Source organism: Littorina saxatilis, linkage group LG13, assembly GCF_037325665.1.
Source record: "Littorina saxatilis isolate snail1 linkage group LG13, US_GU_Lsax_2.0, whole genome shotgun sequence".
NCBI classification, from domain to species: Eukaryota; Metazoa; Mollusca; class Gastropoda; order Littorinimorpha; family Littorinidae; genus Littorina; species Littorina saxatilis.
The window spans coordinates 30,799,724-30,819,723 of NC_090257.1; the positions used below are offsets into that span (position 1 = coordinate 30,799,724).

At 41.2% G+C, this 20,000-nt stretch overlaps 1 protein-coding gene across 1 annotated transcript in view; it reads left to right on the top strand.

The window, feature by feature from the left end:
- The window catches only part of LOC138945488 (amine oxidase [flavin-containing]-like), a 29,795-nt gene that overhangs the window by 3,843 nt on the left and 5,952 nt on the right, over positions 1–20,000 (top strand). Inside the window, exons 3-12 of the mRNA XM_070316922.1 lie at positions 323–460; positions 852–959; positions 1,155–1,246; positions 5,999–6,140; positions 9,779–9,842; positions 11,015–11,103; positions 11,837–11,996; positions 12,439–12,535; positions 13,863–13,974; positions 14,717–14,814. Coding sequence (XP_070173023.1) covers positions 323–460; positions 852–959; positions 1,155–1,246; positions 5,999–6,140; positions 9,779–9,842; positions 11,015–11,103; positions 11,837–11,996; positions 12,439–12,535; positions 13,863–13,974; positions 14,717–14,814 — 1,100 coding nt within the window. The remainder of the gene's footprint in view (positions 1–322; positions 461–851; positions 960–1,154; positions 1,247–5,998; positions 6,141–9,778; positions 9,843–11,014; positions 11,104–11,836; positions 11,997–12,438; positions 12,536–13,862; positions 13,975–14,716; positions 14,815–20,000) is intronic.

The window sequence follows — 20,000 nt, forward strand, 5'->3', positions numbered from 1 at the left end:
AAGAGTGTTTTTTTGACAATTTGGACCTTAAAAACTAAGGGACATTCGCTGTACTGTAATTTAGAAACAAACTGCCTTGAAAAAATGCCAAATAATTGAATGAATTTTAATCAGCGAGCGGTTTGCTCTGCCCAGCTCTCCTGTGTCAGGAGTCCGGATTTCCGTTCGTCATCATACTTTATTACATTTCAAGGTGTTCCTGGTGTGTGGTCACATAATTAAAACACCCAACCTGAAATGTATTGCTCTTGGGGCGATGCGTGATAGCTTTCTTCGCTAGATTATATCACTTTAAGCTGTAGATGTTGTGTGTTGAGTTCAGAAGGCGGAGACGGGCCCTGTGGACCTGGGCGGAGCTTACGTCGGCCCTACCCAGAACCGCATCCTGCGCCTGGCCAGACGTTACGGGGTGAAGACTTACCGCACTCACGAGGAGGAGGACCTGGTGGTCTACAGACAGGTCAGTGACGTCATCACCCTAGGTGTACACACAGGTCAGTGACGTCATCACGATGTGTTTACAGACAGGTCAGTGACGTCATCACGCTGTCTGTACAGACAGGTCAGTGACGTCATCACTCTGGGTGTACCGACAGGTCAGTGACGTCATCACTCTAGCTCTAGGTGTACAGTTAGGTCAGTGACGTCATTACTCTGGGTGTACAGACTGGTCAGTGACGTCATCACGATGTGTGTACAGACAGGTCAGTGACGCCATCACTCCAGCTCACGGTGCGTGACGTAGTTGTTTGCATCTGATGAATGGCACAGATGTACCTCAACTGATTTGACGTCATTTTTCAGTGATGAAAACACTGTGTGACATAGTTGCTCTGCGCTGCTTGTTACAGGGCAAGGCAGTCCGATACCGGGATGGCGTGTTTCCCCCAACGGGAGGTCTGCTGTCCTGGCTTGATTTCAACAACACTCTTCGTCACATGCACCATATGTGTAAACAGGTGTGTGTGTGTGTGTGTGTGTGTGTGTGTGTGTGTGTGTGTGTGTGTGTGTGTGTGTGTGTGTGTGTGAGTGTGTGTATGTGTGTGTGTGTGTGTGTGTGTGTGTGTGCGCCTAGCGCCTGCCTGTCTTCGTGTTGGTGTGGGGATGAAGAAAAGGTGACGTGACATGACGGCAGTATATGATGGTGTTGCCAGGTCCCCCTGGAGGCACCGTGGAGAGCAGCGCGGGCCAAGGAGTGGGACACCATCACTGTACAGCAGTTCTTCGACACCCACATCTGGACACGGTCTGTCTGTGTGTCTGAATCTATGTGTCTGTGTCTGTCTGTCTGTCTGTTTGTCTGTATGTGTGTCTGTCTATCTGTCTGTCTGTCTGTCTGTATGTCTTGTCGGTCTCTCTTTCGGTCTTTTCTGTTGTTTGTCTGTCCGTCGACCGTCCTTCCGTCCGTCTGTCTTTGTGATGTATGAAACCGTTTCTAATGACGCTTTATAACATAGAGGGGGAATCGAGACGAGGGTCGTGGTGTATGTGTCTGTCTGTGTGTGTGTGTGTGTGTAGAGCGATTCAGAGTAAACTACTAGACCGATCTTTATGAAATTTTACATGAGAGTTCCTGGGTATGATATCCCCAGATGATTTTTTTCATTTTTTCGATAAATGTCTTTGATGACGTCATATCCGGCTTTTTGTAAAAGTTGAGGAGGCACTGTCACACCCTCATTTTTCAATCAAATTGATTGAAATTTTGGCCAAGCAATCGTCGACAAAGGCTGGACTTTGGTATTGCATTTCAGCTTGGAGACTTAAAAATTAATTAATGACTTTGGTCATTAAAAATCCAAAAATGGTAATTACATTTTTTTTTTAAATGATCCAAAATTACGTTCATCTTATTCTTCGTCATTTTCTGATTCCAAAAACATATAAATATGTTATATTCGGATTAAAAACAAGCTCTGAAAATTAAAAATATAAAAATTATGATTAAAATTAAATTTCCGAAATCGATTTAAAAACAATTTCATCTTATTCCTTGTCCGTTCCTGATTCCAAAAACATATAGATACAAGGAACTTAGTCGATAAATATCGACAGGGGGCCGACAAATGGTTTACATGTGAAATGTGTGTATATGGGTGTGAGTCTGAAACAAACAAACAAACAAACCATGTGACCCCCGGTCCGCAGGCCTTCGATGTAGTGATTGAAAAAAAAAGGATGTTCTCAAATGGTTCAATTCTCATTTGGTCTGATTCTCAAATGGTACCAGCATACTCCCCCCCCCCCCCCCCCTGGCCACAGGCCTAGGATTTAAAAAAAAAATTAATTAATTATTTATTTATTTTTAATAATTAAAAAAATTAATTAGAGTAAAACAAAACATTAAAACGTTCATAATAAATAATAATAATAAACAAGAATTTAAAAAAATAAATAAAAAAATAATATATTCCGCCCATGCTGGAAATCGATCCCGGACCGCATTCGCCGCAGACGAACGCCTTTCCACCACACCACAAACTCTTCATTGCTCCGTCGACGAAAATACAGTTTAACGACCTCTCTGCTTAGAGCAATTTGGGTCAAAGATATCAGAGCCGAAGCTCTACGATGTGTGCCTGGGTGAAGATGAGCAAAAAAAAAAAAAAAAAACAAAAAAAAACCTTTTACTTTCCGTAATGGAAATGCTGGAAGAACAGGATTTAAAATCAATTCCTTGCAGGAGATACACGATTGTAGAGATTTATTCTTTCATTCCGAGGCAGAAATGCTTTTGTATTCAAGAAACGTGGAACGTTGCTATTCCGGAAGGGAATTGATTTGATTTGTTGGTACTTTAGAATAAAATTGTGAAAAGTGGCATCCGACTGATCATGGCAAAGGAGTGAGTGTCAGACCAAGGAGGGTCGTGGTGGAGAAGCTGAGGCACCCTCTACGTACTTGTGGATTCGGCGGCTAGTCACATTGCTCCGTCAGTGAATTTAGTGCTATTATATTTAACCGCTACTGGCAGACATGGGCCGATCGATCGACCGGTAACTTCCACATTCTTCCACAGACAGCTTTGTCAGTTGTTGAGGCCTTGCAAGGTTTTGACAGCAACAATAATTATTGTAGTTCTCTAAGACTTTATTTCTATTTGATTTGTAATATGTTGGGAAGACATGTTGATCGATCAACAAAATAAAACATAATAAAAAACGACACAACATTGTTAATATTATCATTGGCCAACGTTGAACGTTTACGAAGGCCTCAATTTTCACGCGCACAGACGAGATTAATAGGTGCTTGATTTTGGTATTTTGAATTACATAACATTAAACCTTTGTTGGGCTTCATGGTCATGGCAACAGCCATAATAATATTACATGATGTATAATATTTCAGCATATGTGAATTACATGTCATCATACCAAACTGTCATACATTTTTATTCCTACATTATTCTGATTGATCACAACCAAACCTACTATCATTGGACACATCCAAATGCAAGCGCCTTTTCTTCACAATTTCCCACTGATCTAAAAATATAATCAGTGCAATTTCCTGGGTCGGGCTTTGCCACAGACACTCACGGTTTGGCCTGTAGGTAAAATGTACAATGTATTTTCTGATTTGTGCACAAAAGCTTTTGTTTTTCTTCTTTTTTTTAACATAACAATGTTTAATGTCACTGTATGTTTGAAAGAAAATAAATAACATTTTGGTTCATGATTTTTTCCTACACCTGTGCTAAAAATAAGAAATAAAAATGTCGGTATATAAGTCACTCAAATACTGCAAAGTATGAACGGTTTGAGTTTGTTGTGGTTGACCCTGCACAGTTCGACCTATTATGTTTTTGTTGAACAATTTTGCCGTCACCCCTCCCATAGGGTGTCGGATTTCACAACTTTCTACTGATGAACAATGTTGCCTTCACCCCTCCCAAAGGGTGACGGATGTCACAACTTCCTGTGTACACAAACTGATGACGTATTTCACAACAAAATGGCGCTGCCCATGGTCAACCTCGAAACTATCCGTATGAATGGGGGCCTCCTGGCTCCCATAATGATATGTTTGGATTAAAAACACGCTCAGAAAGTTAAAGCAAAGAGAGGTACAGAAAAGCGTGCTATACAGCACAGCGCAACCGCTATCGCGCTAAACAGGCTCGTCACTTTCACTGCCTTTTGTACGAGCGGCGGACTACGGTCATTGTGAAAAAAAATGAAGTGCGTTCAGTTTCATTCTGTGAGTTCCACAGCTTGACTAATGTAGTAATGTCTAATTCGCCTTACGCGACTTGTTTCTTCTTCTTTTTACATTTAGTAAAGTTTTGACTAAAATAATGTTTTAACATAGACGGGGGATCGAGAGGAGGGTCGTGGTGTACGTGTGTCTGTCTTTGTGTATGTATGTGTGTGTGTACAGCGACTCGGAGAAAACTACTGGACCGATCTTCATGAAACTTTACATGAGAGTTCCTGAGTATGATATCCCCAGACATTTTTTCCATTTTTTGATAAACGACGCGTCATATCCGGCTTTTTGTGAAAGTCTAGGCGGCACTGTCACACCCTCAGTTTTTGTTAAAATTGATTGAAATTTTGGTCAACCTATATTCGGCGAAGCCCGCGCGGACTATGGGATTGCATTTCAGCTTCGAAGCTTAAACATTAATTAATGAGTTTGGTGATTAAAAATCGATATTGTTTTAATTAATATTAAAATGTGAGTAATCAAAGCAAAACTGATTGTATCTTATTCTTTATTATTTCCTAACTCCAAAAATATATAGATATCCTATGTTTACCCTGAAAATGTACTTAAAATAACGAAAATATGTAAATTAGACAACATCGTGCTTACAAATAAAATTTGAGTAATCGATCCAAAGAGTTCATCTTATTCTGTATCATTTCCAGAATCCACAAATAATTATAAAGGTATGACAAGTTTACTCTGAACATGTGTTCACAATTAAAGAAAATAGGTACTGCTTTCGCATGCTTTGCGGAGCCGAGCGTGACCCTATTCCGTCTTCCGCTCGCCAAGATTTACTACAGCTAGTCTCGGTGATGGCTGGCTTAAATGTTGATCTTTTAGTATCAACCTGACGTATTGACCAAATGTTTTGATATCGCTTCACGCGACTTGTTTTTTAGTAACGAGATACATTTTAGTAACAACTGACGTATTTGAGTAAGGCGGGACAAATGTAGGGCGCGAGAGACATATTTCAGTGTAAGCAGACACATTGAAGTATTTGGCGACACATTTTAAGTACCGAGAGACATATTTCAGTGTAAGCAGACACAATGAAGTATTTGGCGACACATTTTAAGTACCGAGAGAAATATTGAAGTATAAGCAGACACATTTAAGTATAAGCAGACACATGTAAGTATAAGTAATATGAGACATATTTGAGTCTAAGCATACTGTTACACGACACTTGAGATTGCCACAAGTTCTCAAATGTCGTATAGTTGTGTTCTTTTATTCTACGTCGCCCGTCTTCGCAGCAGCAGAAAACAACTCGTCAAATTGAGTTCGAGGATTTATTCAGCATTCAATACATACAACTGCACAACGTAGCAGAACTCAAATAGAAGCTCTTTTACATACAAATCGCGCTGGCATATAGTAAATACTCAATCTCGAGAATATTCCAGACCGAACATGATACAACTACATTATACGAGCCGTGCATGGACTAAACTAGCGACATTCTCTATGACGTACATCAAAAGCGCCGACGCACTTAATCCGAACGAACGCCACGAACTCACGACTAAAACAGCATGGTAAACAACTTGTTTTGACAGGACTAGAAAGTTCACCTGCATTCTCGTCCAAGCATAAATATTGTGTTTACAAAATATAATATTGGTACTTTCCCACAAAGTACAAATAAGTCAACCACATGCAACACACAAAACCGAACCGAAGTTCAGCAACGACAGCGTTTCCTAACACATACACGTTTCAGTGACGAGAGACATATGTTGCCGCGTGTAAGCAACGTCAGACATCTTTGTTGCAGGGGAGCCATGGAGAATGCCAAGAACTTTATCAACGTCAATGTGACGTCAGAGCCCTACGAGGTGTCGTTGCTGTGGTTCCTGTGGTACCTGGCCTCTGCCGGCGGCCCCCTCCGCATCAACGCCACCACCAATGGTGGGCAGGTAACACACCCCGTCCTTTCTCACCTGTAGGTGTGTGTTAGAGAGACAGGTAACACACCCAGTCCTTTCTCACCTGTAGGTGTGTGTTAGAGAGACAGGTAACACACCCCGTCCTTTCTCACCGGTAGGTGTGTGTTAGAGAGGCAGGTAACACACCCCGTCCTTTATCACCTGTAAGTGTGTGTTAGAGAGACAGGTAACACACCCCGTCCTTTCTCAACTGTAGGTGTGTGTTAGAGAGACAGGTAACACACCCCGTCCTTTCTCACCTGTAGGTGTGTGTTAGAGAGACAGGTAACACACCCAGTCCTTTCTCACCTGTAGGTGTGTGTTAGAGAGGCAGGTAACACACCCAGTCCTTTCTAACCTGTAGGTGTGTGTTAGAGAGACAGGTAACACACCCCGTCCTTTCTCACCTGTAGGTGTGTGTTAGAGAGACAGGTAACACACCCCGTCCTTTCTCAACTGTAGGTGTGTGTTAGAGAGGCAGGTAACACACCCAGTCCTTTCTCACCGGTAGGTGTGTGTTAGTGAGGCAGGTAACACACCCCGTCCTTTCTCACCTGTAGGTGTGTGTTAGAGAGACAGGTAACACACCCAGTCCTTTCTCACCTGTAGGTGTGCGTTAGAGAGGCAGGTAACACACCCAGTCCTTTCTCACCTGTAGGTGTGTGTTAGAGAGACAGGTAACACACCCCGTCCTTTCTCACCTGTAGGTGTGTGTTAGAGAGGCAGGTAACACACCCAGTTTTTTCACCTGTAGGTGTGTGTTAGAAAGACAGGTAACGCACCCAGTCCTTTCTCACCTGTAGGTGTGTGTTAGAGAGACAGGTAACACACCCCGTCCTTTCTCACCTGTAGGTGTGTGTTAGAGAGGCAGGTAACACACCCCATCCTTTCTCACCTGTAGGTGTGTGTTAGAGAGACAGGTAACACACCCAGTCCTTTCTCACCTGTAGGTGTGTGTTAGAGAGACAGGTAACACACCCCGTCCTTTCTCACCTGTAGGTGTGTGTTAGTGAGGCAGGTAACACACCCCGTCCTTTCTCACCTGTAGGTGTGTGTTAGAGAGACAGGTAACACACCCCGTCCTTTCTCACCTGTAGGTGTGTGTTAGAGAGACAGGTAACACACCCAGTCCTTTCTCACCTGTAGGTGTGTGTTAGAGAGGCAGGTAACACACCCAGTCCTTTCTCACCTGTAGGTGTGTGTTAGAGAGACAGGTAACACACCCAGTCCTTTCTCACCTGTAGGTGTGTGTTAGAGAGACAGGTAACACACCCCGTCCTTTCTCACCGGTAGGTGTGTGTTAGAGAGGCAGGTAACACACCCAGTCCTTTCTCACTTGTAGGTGTGTGTTAGAGAGGCAGGTAGCACACCCAGTCCTTTCTCACCTGTAGGTGTGTGTTAGAGAGACAGGTAACACACCCAGTCCTTTCTCACCTGTAGGTGTGTGTTAGAGAGGCAGGTAACACACCCAGTCCTTTCTCACCGGTAGGTGTGTGTTAGTGAGGCAGGTAACACACCCCGTCCTTTCTCACCTGTAGGTGTGTGTTAGAGAGACAGGTAACACACCCCGTCCTTTCTCACCTGTAGGTGTGTGTTAGAGAGGCAGGTAGCACACCCAGTCCTTTCTCACCTGTAGGTGTGTGTTAGAGAGGCAGGTAACACACCCAGTCCTTTCTCACCGGTAGGTGTGTGTTAGTGAGGCAGGTAACACACCCCGTCCTTTCTCACCTGTAGGTGTGTGTTAGAGAGGCAGGTAACACACCCAGTTTTTTTCACCTGTAGGTGTGTGTTAGAGAGACAGGTAACACACCCAGTCCTTTCTCACCTGTAGGTGTGTGTTAGTGAGGCAGGTAACACACCTGCTGTAATGAAGATTCTAAAACGCTCATGGCTTTTCACACCTGTTTAAAACGTAAGCGGCTCTGGCTCTTCAGTCAGTGACTTGTGTATCGTCCTATCATAACGCTGGTAAGACCAGGCATTGGCTTACGGCTTAGGGCTTAGAGCTTAGTGACTTGTGTATCGTCCTATCATAACGCTGGTAAGACCATTGGCTTACGGCTAAAGCCCTGTCCAGACTTGGCCGCCGTTTTACGCTCTATGCGCCGCAGGCCGTTTTGTGCGTCGCGCGGGATTTGCCGAGTGGCCACACATCGACGATTTTTTTCACAACGCGGTATCAGTGAGCGGGTCACCGTTCAGTTGCATTCGACTGCCGCGCCGCGAGCAGCTGACGTCATCGCTCTGGTTTGCTCTGATTGGTCAAATTTCCGTCGTTCTATGTCTGTGTCATAGAAATTAGAACACGCGCTATTCTTCTGCAAATAACGCTTCGCGATCATAGCACGACGCGGTGCGCCGTTTTGAGCATAAGTCAAATGTGGACAGGGTCGGCCGGGAGTGTCTGGACGGGCCTTTAGAGCTTAGCGCTTAGGGCCACCCCTCAGTCAGGGACTTGTGTATCGTTCTATCATAACGCTGGTAAGACCATTGGCTTAGCGCCTATGCCCACTCTTTTGTAAACAAAACTGTATTCAATTTTAATATCATGACATATGTACACTATTTGGCATTGGTGATCCGGCCGTTAGGGCCTATGCTGATACAAATTAGCGAATCCTACATGACAGAAATAAACACATGCACGATGGTTAACATTTTCAACCAACTTATCTGAGAATGTTCATACATTATTATTACATTAGAGCCACTCTTCATTCAGTGACATGTGTTTTTACATTTAGTCAAGTTTTGACTAAATGTTTTAACATAGAGGGGGAATCGAGACGAGGGTCGTGGTGTATGTGTGTGTGTGTGTGTGTGTGTGTGTGTGTGTGTGTGTGTGTGTGTGTGTGTCTGTCTGTGCGTGTGTGTGTGTAGAGCGATTCAGACTAAACTACTGGACCGATCTTTATGAAATTTGATATGAGAGTTTCTGGGAATGATATCCCCGGATGTTTTTTTCAATTTTGCGATAAATACCTTTGACGACGTCATATCCGGCTTTTTGTAAATGTTGAGGCGGCACTGTCACACCCTCATTTTTCAATCAAATTGATTGAAATTAAATTTTTGGCAAAGCAGTCTTCGACAAAGGCCGGATTTTGGTATTGCATTTCAGCTTGGTGGCTTAAAAACTAATGAATGAGTTTGGTCATTAAACATCGGAAACTTGTAATTAAAAATATTGTTTTATTAAACGATCCAAAAATAATTTCATCTTATTCTTCGTCATTTTCTGATTCCAAAAACATATACATATGTTATATTTGGATTACAAACAAGCTCTGAAAATTAAAAATATGAAAATTATGATTTAAAATCTCATCTTATTCCTTGTCGGTCCCTGATTCCAAAAACATATAGATATGATATGTTTGGATTAAAAACAAACTCAGTAAGCTACAAAGAAAAGACATACAGAAAAGCGTGTTATCCTGCTCGGCGCGACCACTACTGCACTATTCTGCATGGCTTGTCGATTTCACTGCCTTTGCCACGAGTGGTGGACTGACGAAACTACGAGTATGTGGTCTTGGTGAAAAAAGCAGTGCGTTCAGTTTCGTTCTGTGAGTTCGACAGCTTGACTAAATGTTATTTCTCCTTACGCGACTTGTTTCTTTCTCCAGGAGCGGAAGTTTCATGGCGGGTCGCAGCAGATAAGCGAGGCGCTGGTGGACAGCATTGGAGCGGGTACGTACTCTGTGTTATTATGTCAAACAGTAACATTTTTTCAGGTAAATGTTTTAGAAACGGTTTAAATTTGTCCACTTTTTTTGTCTGATGCAGGGCCGGACCAATTTCTTTTGGGGGAAGGCAGGGGTCCAGGGGTCGCCCAGGCCCCGGTGGGGGGTGCAGGGGCAACGCCCCGCTGGGGGGTCTGGGGGGCAAAGCCTCCCAGAAGCCGAGAAAATTTTGCATTTGTGAGGTCATTTTTTGGTCTTTCCTTGCAATTGGGAATCAAAATTACACATTTTCAACAGTAACAAAATACTTCATATATTCATTTACCATAGTGGTTCAGTGGAATAATCCCAAAGACATATATGCCTAGTAAATAAGTCTGACAGGACTCTTTACTTTGAATATTACTATGATGATGGACTTATAACGGGGAGGGCAGGCCGTTGTCGACTTGATGTTGTTCATAATTTGAAATAGTTTTAGAAGACCAAATAAACTGAGGGAGTTGGGGGAAGAGCTTAAAAAGTCCACTTTTTTTCTCTCTGAGAGGTACATTGGATGGCCAGGGGGGGGGGGGGGGGGGGTTCCGGAACCCCAGGAACCCCCCCCCTCCTCCCCCCAGATCCGGCCCTGCTGATGAGCGATGCCTTTCCTGGCAAATAAATGTATTCTGCGCATAACATACTTAGCCATGGCGTCTGAAATGAATACTATTCTACCCGCTATAAAACATTAGGCAGATGCGTGTCAGTGCAGATCTTTGTGATGGGGCCGTTTGTTATAAAAACCAGTTTTTAAAGTCCATCCATTGCACTACTATATTCAGCAAATTAATTGATTACACAAAAGATCATGATAGTGTCTATACAGTGGAACCTACAAAACAGACAACCCCCCCTTTAAAAACCAGATTCATAAAAGTTTCTCATGCTGAAATCGTCAAAAACAATTAACAGATGAAATTAAAGAAATTTTGCATGTCATTGGAAAGAACAATAAAATGTGTATCTTAAACAGTCAATTTTGTTCACTAACAATGACGATTTGGCACGCCGCACGGTGAAGGCGTCCTTCTCAGAAGCCATACAAGGCGGTTTTTGAGCCGGTTTAGTGTGTACTGAGATAAAAACCGGTATACTACAATCATTAACTCCTTAACGCATTGTGTGCCTGTCTTGCAGATAACGTGTTACTGGAGCGACCTGTTTGCAGCATCTCTCAGGACGCCAGTCACGTGGTCGTCACTGATATCCATGGCAACGTGTATAAAGTGAGATTTGACACTTATTTTTCTTCTTCTCCTTCTCATCCTCATCCTCGTCGTATCACGTGGAGCCCCGCCCTACCCACCATCAATAATCAAACAACCAAATGTGTGACAGGCCTCCCACTGTATCGTGGTTCTAGCCCCGCCCCTACAGTGTCGTATCATGTTGAGCCCCGCCCTCCCTGCCATCAATAATCAGAACAACCAAATGTGTGACAGGCCTCCCACTGTATCGTGGTTCTAGCCCCGCCCCTACAGTGTCGTATCATGTTGAGCCCCGCCCTACCCACCATCAATAATCAAACAACCAAATGTGTGACAGGCCTCACACTGTATCGTGGTTTTAGCCCCGCCCCTACAGTGTCGTATCATGTTGAGCCCCGCCCTCCCTGCCATCAATAATCAGAACAACCAATTGTGTGACAGGCCTCTCACTGTATTGGGGCTCGAGTCCCACTCCTACACTGAGTCTCGTATCATGTTGAGCCCCGCCCTTGCCATCAATAATCAGAACAACCAAATGTGTGATAGGCCTCCCACTGTATCGTGGCTCTAGCCCCGCCCCTACAGTGTCGTATTATGTTGAGCCCCGCCCTTCCTGCCATCAATAATCAAAACAACCAATTGTGTGACAGGCCTCCCACTGTATTGTGGCTCGAGTCCCACTCCTACAGTGTCGTATCATGTTGAGCCCCGCCCTTGCCATCAATAATCAGAACAACCAATTGTGTGACAGGCCTCCCACTGTATCGTGGCTCTAGCCCCGCCCCTACAGTCACGTATCACCTGGAGCCCCGCCCTCCCCGCCAGACGCTGTCAGCTGCTGCAGCGTGTGCCCATGGGCTCCGTCATCAAGACCTTCATGTACTACAGCGCCCCCTTCTGGAGGCATGACGGTATGTACTGCATCATGCCAAACAAAGAACAAGTGTTTTTTTCTAAAATTCGCGGCGCACTGTTTTCTTGAATGCTTTAATGTGCCCATAGGCCTACGAAGATGTCTCTCGTGAAACGTGTACAGATAAAGGGAAATCACTGCCTATTGTTTTGCAACCAAGCAGACGTCATTTTTCATTTCTTTCTCCTTCGAGAATCATAACAGTATGTAGCACTCACTTCTGGCAGTATGTCGGTATGATGATGACGACGACGACGACGATGATGATGATGATGATGATGATGATGGTGATGACGAGGATCTTTCTTTCTTTATTTATTTGGTGTTTAACGTCGTTTTCAACCGTTCAAGGTTATATCGCGACGGGATGATGATGATGATGATGATGATGATGATGATGATGATGACGATGACGATGATGATGATGGTGATGATGACAGGGATGTGTGGAACAATGTGTGCCTTCGACGAGCAAGCTCTGGTCTTCAACACCCTGGATCACGTTCAGCATGACGGATCCCACCCGGCGATAATGGGGTAGGTCACGCCTACTGTATCATGGGGTACATCTACAGCTATTATAGGGTAACTGAGGCCACAATTGCAGTATTATGGGGTAAGTCCAATGCTACTGTAGTTTCGATGTGTCTGTCTGGTACCCCAAAGTCGCCATATGGCATGCGGGGAATAACTGTTTCCAACACCCTGAAGTAGACACTGTTTTGTTCACGTCATGGCGACAGTAACGCTTCGGAACGTCATGGAGCACTTCATTAAACGTTTTACTGATCATTGATTGACTGAATTATCAATGTGCCATGGGCCAGATATTAGATCCCTCTATTATGAGTTGGGAACAATTCCAGAACATTTTAGTTCGACAGTTTTAGTAAAGGTTGCAGCGAAAGTCTCAGGGCTTGGAAACATGGATATACACGCATGAAGGAAAAGGAAACACATGGGTATAGCGCGGTACTGTATGGCAGTTCGCTATCCCTAGAAAAGAAAGCACCCGAAAGGACGATATCAAACCAATACCAATGTACTATCATCGCTGCGACTTGCTGTTAAGATTGACGTGCATTTGACACAATGGGTTGCGTGGTTCAACAATGACGTGTATTTGACACAAGGGGTTGCGTGGTTAAAAAATTACGTGTATTTTTTACACAAGGGGTTGTGTGCATCAACAATGACGTGTATTTGACACAGTGGGTTGCGTTGTTCAACGATGACGTGTATTTGACACAATAGCTTGCGCGGTTCAACAATGACGTGTATTTGACACAATGGGTTGCGTGGCTCAACGATTACGTGTATTTTTGACACAAAGGGCTGCGTGCTTCAACAATGACGTGTATTTGACACAATGGGTTGCGTGGCTCAACGATTGCGTGTATTTTTGACAAGGGGTGGCGTGGTTCAACAATGACGTGTATTTGACACAAGGGGTGGCGTGGTTCAACAATGACGTGTATTTGACACACGGGGTTGCGTGGTTCAACAATGACGTGTATTTGACACAAGGGGTGGCGTGGTTCAACAATGACGTGTATTTGACACAATGGGTTGCGTGCTTCAACGATGACGCGTACCGTGATTTGACACAATGGGTTGCGTAGTTCGACGATGACGTGTATTTGACACAATGGGTTGCGTGGTTCAACAATGACGTGTATTTGACACAAGGGGTTGCGTGGTTCAACAATGACGTGTATTTGACACAATGGGTTGCGTGGCTCAACGATTACGTGTATTTTTGACACAAGGGGTTGCGTGCTTCAACAATGACGTGTATTTGACAAGGGGTTGCGTGCTTCAACAATGACGTGTATTTGACACAAGGGGTTGTGTGCTTCAACAGGTTCATCTTGGCTGATCGTGCCCGAGCGAGCTCCAGTCTGACCAAAGAACAGAGAAAAGAACGCATCAGCAAGCTGTACGCCCGAGTGTTTCAGTCAGACCAGGCGCTAACGGTGAGTAGAACTCAAAAGTTGGCTTCGCATTGCGCTTTCACAAGGGCTTCGATCGTAACCTCTGTGTTGTTCCCAGGCCGCGGTCTTCTCATTTACGCTTACTGTTTTGATCTGAAGGATTGTTATTACCCCCGGCTGGTGGAATGAAGACACGTGGCATGTCTTTTGACACAACATTTGTTTTCCGGACAGGACATCGTATTGACTGATATTATATTGTAAATCCAGGTCCAATTGGCCTATTGTCCTCGGTGTCTGGGAACAACGCTGCCATGCTATGGTCCTCTGATGTGGTAATTCCTATAAAGTTGTATTTCTTTTCAAGTCTTACTTCCTTTAAAGTAGTATTTCCTTTAAGGTAGTATTTCCTTTAAGGTTGTATTTCCTTTAAAGTAGTATTTCCTTTAAAGTAGTATTTCCTTTAAGGTAGTATTTCCTTGCAGTATTTGAAGTCCCATGCGTCCCTTGTGCTGGGATAGGGGATACAGATTAATTAGAACTCAACATAAAATGTGGAACCCAGCAAAAATAACTGCCATTACATACGCGCGCGCGCGCGTGTGTGTGTGTGTGTGTGTGTGTGGGGGGGGGGGGGGGTTTGGGTGTGTGTGTGTGTGGGTTTGGGTATGTGTGTGTGTGTGCGTGCGTGCGTATGTGTGTGTGTGTGTGTGTGTTTGAGTGTGTGCGTGCGTGCGTACGTGCATGTGTGTGTGTGTGTGTGTGTGTGCGTGTGTGTGTACAGCCAGTGCACTACGAGGAGAAGAACTGGTGTGAGGACGAGTGGTCCGGTGGTTGCTACACAGTCATGATGCCGCCCGGCTTCCTCACGCAGTTCGGACCGTGAGTTTTTGTGTGTGTGTGTTTGTTTTGCTATTTGTTATTTCATATTGTCATGTGTGTTTGTTTTGCTATTTGGTATTTGATATTGTCATGTGTGTTTGTTTTGCTATTTGGTATTTGATATCGTCATGTGTGTTTGTTTTGCTATTTGGTATTTGATATCGTCATGTGTGTTTGTTTTGCTATTTGGCATTTCATATTGTCATGTGTGTTTGTTTTGCTATTTGGTATTTGATATCGTCATGTGTGTTTGTTTTGCTATTTGGTATTTGATATCGTCATGTGTGTGTTTGTTTTGTTATTTGGTATTTGATATTGTCATGTGTGTTTGTTTTGCTATTTGGTATTTGATATTGTCATGTGTGTTTGTTTTGCTATTTGTCATTTCATATCGTCATGTGTGTTTGTTTTGCTATTTGGTATTTGATATTGTCATGTGTGTTTGTTTTGCTATTTGGCATTTCATATTGTCATGTGTGTTTGTTTTGCTATTTGGTATTTGATATCGTCATGTGTGTTTGTTTTGCTATTTGGTATTTGATATCGTCATGTGTGTTTGTTTTGCTATTTGGTATTTGATATTGTCATGTGTGTTTGTTTTGCTATTTGGTATTTGATATCGTCATGTGTGTTTGTTTTGCTATTTGGTATTTGATATCGTCATGTGTGTTTGTTTTGCTATTTGGTATTTGATATCGTCATGTGTGTTTGTTTTGCTATTTGGTATTTGATATCGTCATGTGTGTGTTTGTTTTGTTATTTGGTATTTGATATTGTCATGTGTGTTTGTTTTGCTATTTGGTATTTGATATTGTCATGTGTGTTTGTTTTGCTATTTGGTATTTGATATAGTCATGTGTGTTTGTTTTGCTATTTGGTATTTGATATAGTCATGTGTGTTTGTTTTGCTATTTGGTATTTCATATTGTCATGTGTGTTTGTTTTGCTATTTGGTATTTCATATTGTCATGTGTGTTTGTTTTGCTATTTGGTATTTCATATTGTCATGTGTGTTTGTTTTGCTATTTGGTATTTCATATTGTCATGTGTGTTTGTTTTGCTATTTGGTATTTGATATGGTCATGTGTGTTTGTTTTGCTATTTGGTATTTGATATGGTCATGTGTGTTTGTTTTGCTATTTGGTATTTGATATTGTCATGTGTGTTTGTTTTGCTATTTGGTATTTGATATAGTCATGTGTGTTTGTTTTGCTATTTGGTATTTGATATAGTCATGTGTGTTTGTTTTGCTATTTGGTATTTGATATTGTCATGTGTGTTTGTTTTGCTATTTGGTATTTGATATTGTCATGTGTGTTTGTTTTGCTATTTGGTATTTGATATAGTCATGTGTGTTTGTTTTGCTATTTGGTATTTCATATTGTCATGTGTGTTTGTTTTGCTATTTGGTATTTCATATCGTCATGTGTGTTTGTTTTGCTATTTGGTATTTGATATGGTCATGTGTGTTTGTTTTGCTATTTGGTATTTGATATGGTCATGTGTGTTTGTTTTGCTATTTGGTATTTGATATTGTCATGTGTGTTTGTTTTGCTATTTGGTATTTCATATCGTCATGTGTGTTTGTTTTGCTATTTGGTATTTCATATCGCCATGTGTGTTTGTTTTGCTATTTGGTATTTCATATAGTCATGTGTGTTTGATTTGCTATTTGGTATTTCATATCGCCATGTGTGTTTGTTTTGCTATTTGGTATTTGATATTGTCATGTGTGTTTGTTTTGCTATTTGGTATTTCATATCGCCATGTGTGTTTGTTTTGCTATTTGGTATTTCATATCGCCATGTGTGTTTGTTTTGCTATTTGGTATTTGATATAGTCATGTGTGTTTGTTTTGCTATTTGGTATTTGATATTGTCATGTGTGTTTGTTTTGCTATTTGGTATTTCATATCGTCATGTGTGTTTGTTTTGCTATTTGGTATTTGATATGGTCATGTGTGTTTGTTTTGCTATTTGGTATTTGATATGGTCATGTGTGTTTGTTTTGCTATTTGGTATTTGATATTGTCATGTGTGTTTGTTTTGCTATTTGGTATTTCATATCGTCATGTGTGTTTGTTTTGCTATTTGGTATTTCATATCGCCATGTGTGTTTGTTTTGCTATTTGGTATTTCATATAGTCATGTGTGTTTGATTTGCTATTTGGTATTTCATATCGCCATGTGTGTTTGTTTTGCTATTTGGTATTTGATATCGCCATGTGAGCTTGTTTTGCTATTTGGTATTTCATATCGCCATGTGTGTTTGTTTTGCTATTTGGTATTTCATATCGCCATGTGAGCTTGTTTTGCTATTTGGTATTTCATATCGCCATGTGTGTTTGTTTTGCTATTTGGTATTTCATATCGCCATGTGAGCTTGTTTTGCTATTTGGTATTTCATATCGCCATGTGTGTTTGTTTTTCTATTTGGTATTTCATATCGCCATGTGTGTTTGTTTTGCTATTTGGTATTTCATATCGCCATGTGTGTTTGTTTTGCTATTTGGTATTTCATATAGTCATGTGTGTTTGATTTGCTATTTGGTATTTCATATCGCCATGTGTGTTTGTTTTGCTATTTGGTATTTCATATCGCCATGTGTGTTTGTTTTGCTATTTGGTATTTCATATCGCCATGTGTGTTTGTTTTGCTATTTGGTATTTGATATCGCCATGTGTGTTTGTTTTGCTATTTGGTATTTCATATCGCCATGTGTGTTTGTTTTGCTATTTGGTATTTCATATCGCCATGTGTGTTTGTTTTGCTATTTGGTATTTGATATCGCCATGTGTGTTTGTTTTGCTATTTGGTATTTCATATCGCCATGTGTGTTTGTTTTGCTATTTGGTATTTCATATCGCCATGTGTGTTTGTTTTGCTATTTGGTATTTCATATCGCCATGTGTGTTTGTTTTGCTATTTGGTATTTCATATCGCCATGTGTGTTTGTTTTGCTATTTGGTATTTCATATCGCCATGTGTGTTTGTTTTGCTATTTGGTATTTCATATCGCCATGTGTGTTTGTTTTGCTATTTGGTATTTCATATCGCCATGTGTGTTTGTTTTGCTATTTGGTATTTCATATCGCCATGTGTGTTTGTTTTGCTATTTGGTATTTCATATCGCCATGTGTGTTTGTTTTGCTATTTGGTATTTCATATTGTCATGTGTGTTTGTTTTGCTATTTGGTATTTCATATCGCCATGTGTGTTTGTTTTGCTATTTGGTATTTCATATCGCCATGTGTGTTTGTTTTGCTATTTGGTATTTCATATCGCCATGTGTGTTTGTTTTGCTATTTGGTATTTCATATCGCCATGTGTGTTTGTTTTGCTATTTGGTATTTCATATCGCCATGTGTGTTTGTTTTGCTATTTGGTATTTCATATCGCCATGTGTGTTTGTTTTGCTATTTGGTATTTCATATCGCCATGTGTGTTTGTTTTGCTATTTGGTATTTCATATCGCCATGTGTGTTTGTTTTGCTATTTGGTATTTCATATCGCCATGTGTGTTTGTTTTGCTATTTGGTATTTCATATCGCCATGTGTGTTTGTTTTGCTATTTGGTATTTCATATCGCCATGTGTGTTTGTTTTGCTATTTGGTATTTCATATCGCCATGTGTGTTTGTTTTGCTATTTGGTATTTCATATCGCCATGTGTGTTTGTTTTGCTATTTGGTATTTCATATCGCCATGTGTGTTTGTTTTGCTATTTGGTATTTCATATCGCCATGTGTGTTTGTTTTGCTATTTGGTATTTCATATCGCCATGTGTGTTTGTTTTGCTATTTGGTATTTCATATCGCCATGTGTGTTTGTTTTGCTATTTGGTATTTCATATCGCCATGTGTGTTTGTTTTGCTATTTGGTATTTCATATCGCCATGTGTGTTTGTTTTGCTATTTGGTATTTCATATTGTCATGTGTGTTTGTTTTGCTATTTGGTATTTCATATCGCCATGTGTGTTTGTTTTGCTATTTGGTATTTCATATCGCCATGTGTGTTTGTTTTGCTATTTGGTATTTCATATCGCCATGTGTGTTTGTTTTGCTATTTGGTATTTCATATCGCCATGTGTGTTTGTTTTGCTATTTGGTATTTCATATCGCCATGTGTGTTTGTTTTGCTATTTGGTATTTCATATCGCCATGTGTGTTTGTTTTGCTATTTGGTATTTCATATCGCCATGTGTGTTTGTTTTGCTATTTGGTATTTCATATCGCCATGTGTGTTTGTTTTGCTATTTGGTATTTCATATCGCCATGTGTGTTTGTTTTGCTATTTGGTATTTCATATCGCCATGTGTGTTTGTTTTGCTATTTGGTATTTCATATCGCCATGTGTGTTTGTTTTGCTATTTGGTATTTCATATCGCCATGTGTGTTTGTTTTGCTATTTGGTATTTCATATCGCCATGTGTGTTTGTTTTGCTATTTGGTATTTCATATCGCCATGTGTGTTTGTTTTGCTATTTGGTATTTCATATCGCCATGTGTGTTTGTTTTGCTATTTGGTATTTCATATTGTCATGTGTGTTTGTTTTGCTATTTGGTATTTCATATCGCCATGTGTGTTTGTTTTGCTATTTGGTATTTCATATCGCCATGTGTGTTTGTTTTGCTATTTGGTATTTCATATCGCCATGTGTGTTTGTTTTGCTATTTGGTATTTCATATCGCCATGTGTGTTTGTTTTGCTATTTGGTATTTCATATCGCCATGTGTGTTTGTTTTGCTATTTGGTATTTCATATCGCCATGTGTGTTTGTTTTGCTATTTGGTATTTCATATCGCCATGTGTGTTTGTTTTGCTATTTGGTATTTCATATCGCCATGTGTGTTTGTTTTGCTATTTGGTATTTCATATCGCCATGTGTGTTTGTTTTGCTATTTGGTATTTCATATCGCCATGTGTGTTTGTTTTGCTATTTGGTATTTCATATCGCCATGTGTGTTTGTTTTGCTATTTGGTATTTCATATTGCCATGTGTGTTTGTTTTGCTATTTGGTATTTGATATAGTCATGTGTGTTTGTTTTGCTATTTGGTATTTCATATCGCCATGTGTGTTTGTTTTGCTATTTGGTATTTCATATCGCCATGTGTGTTTGTTTTGCTATTTGGTATTTCATATCGCCATGTGTGTTTGTTTTGCTATTTGGTATTTCATATTGTC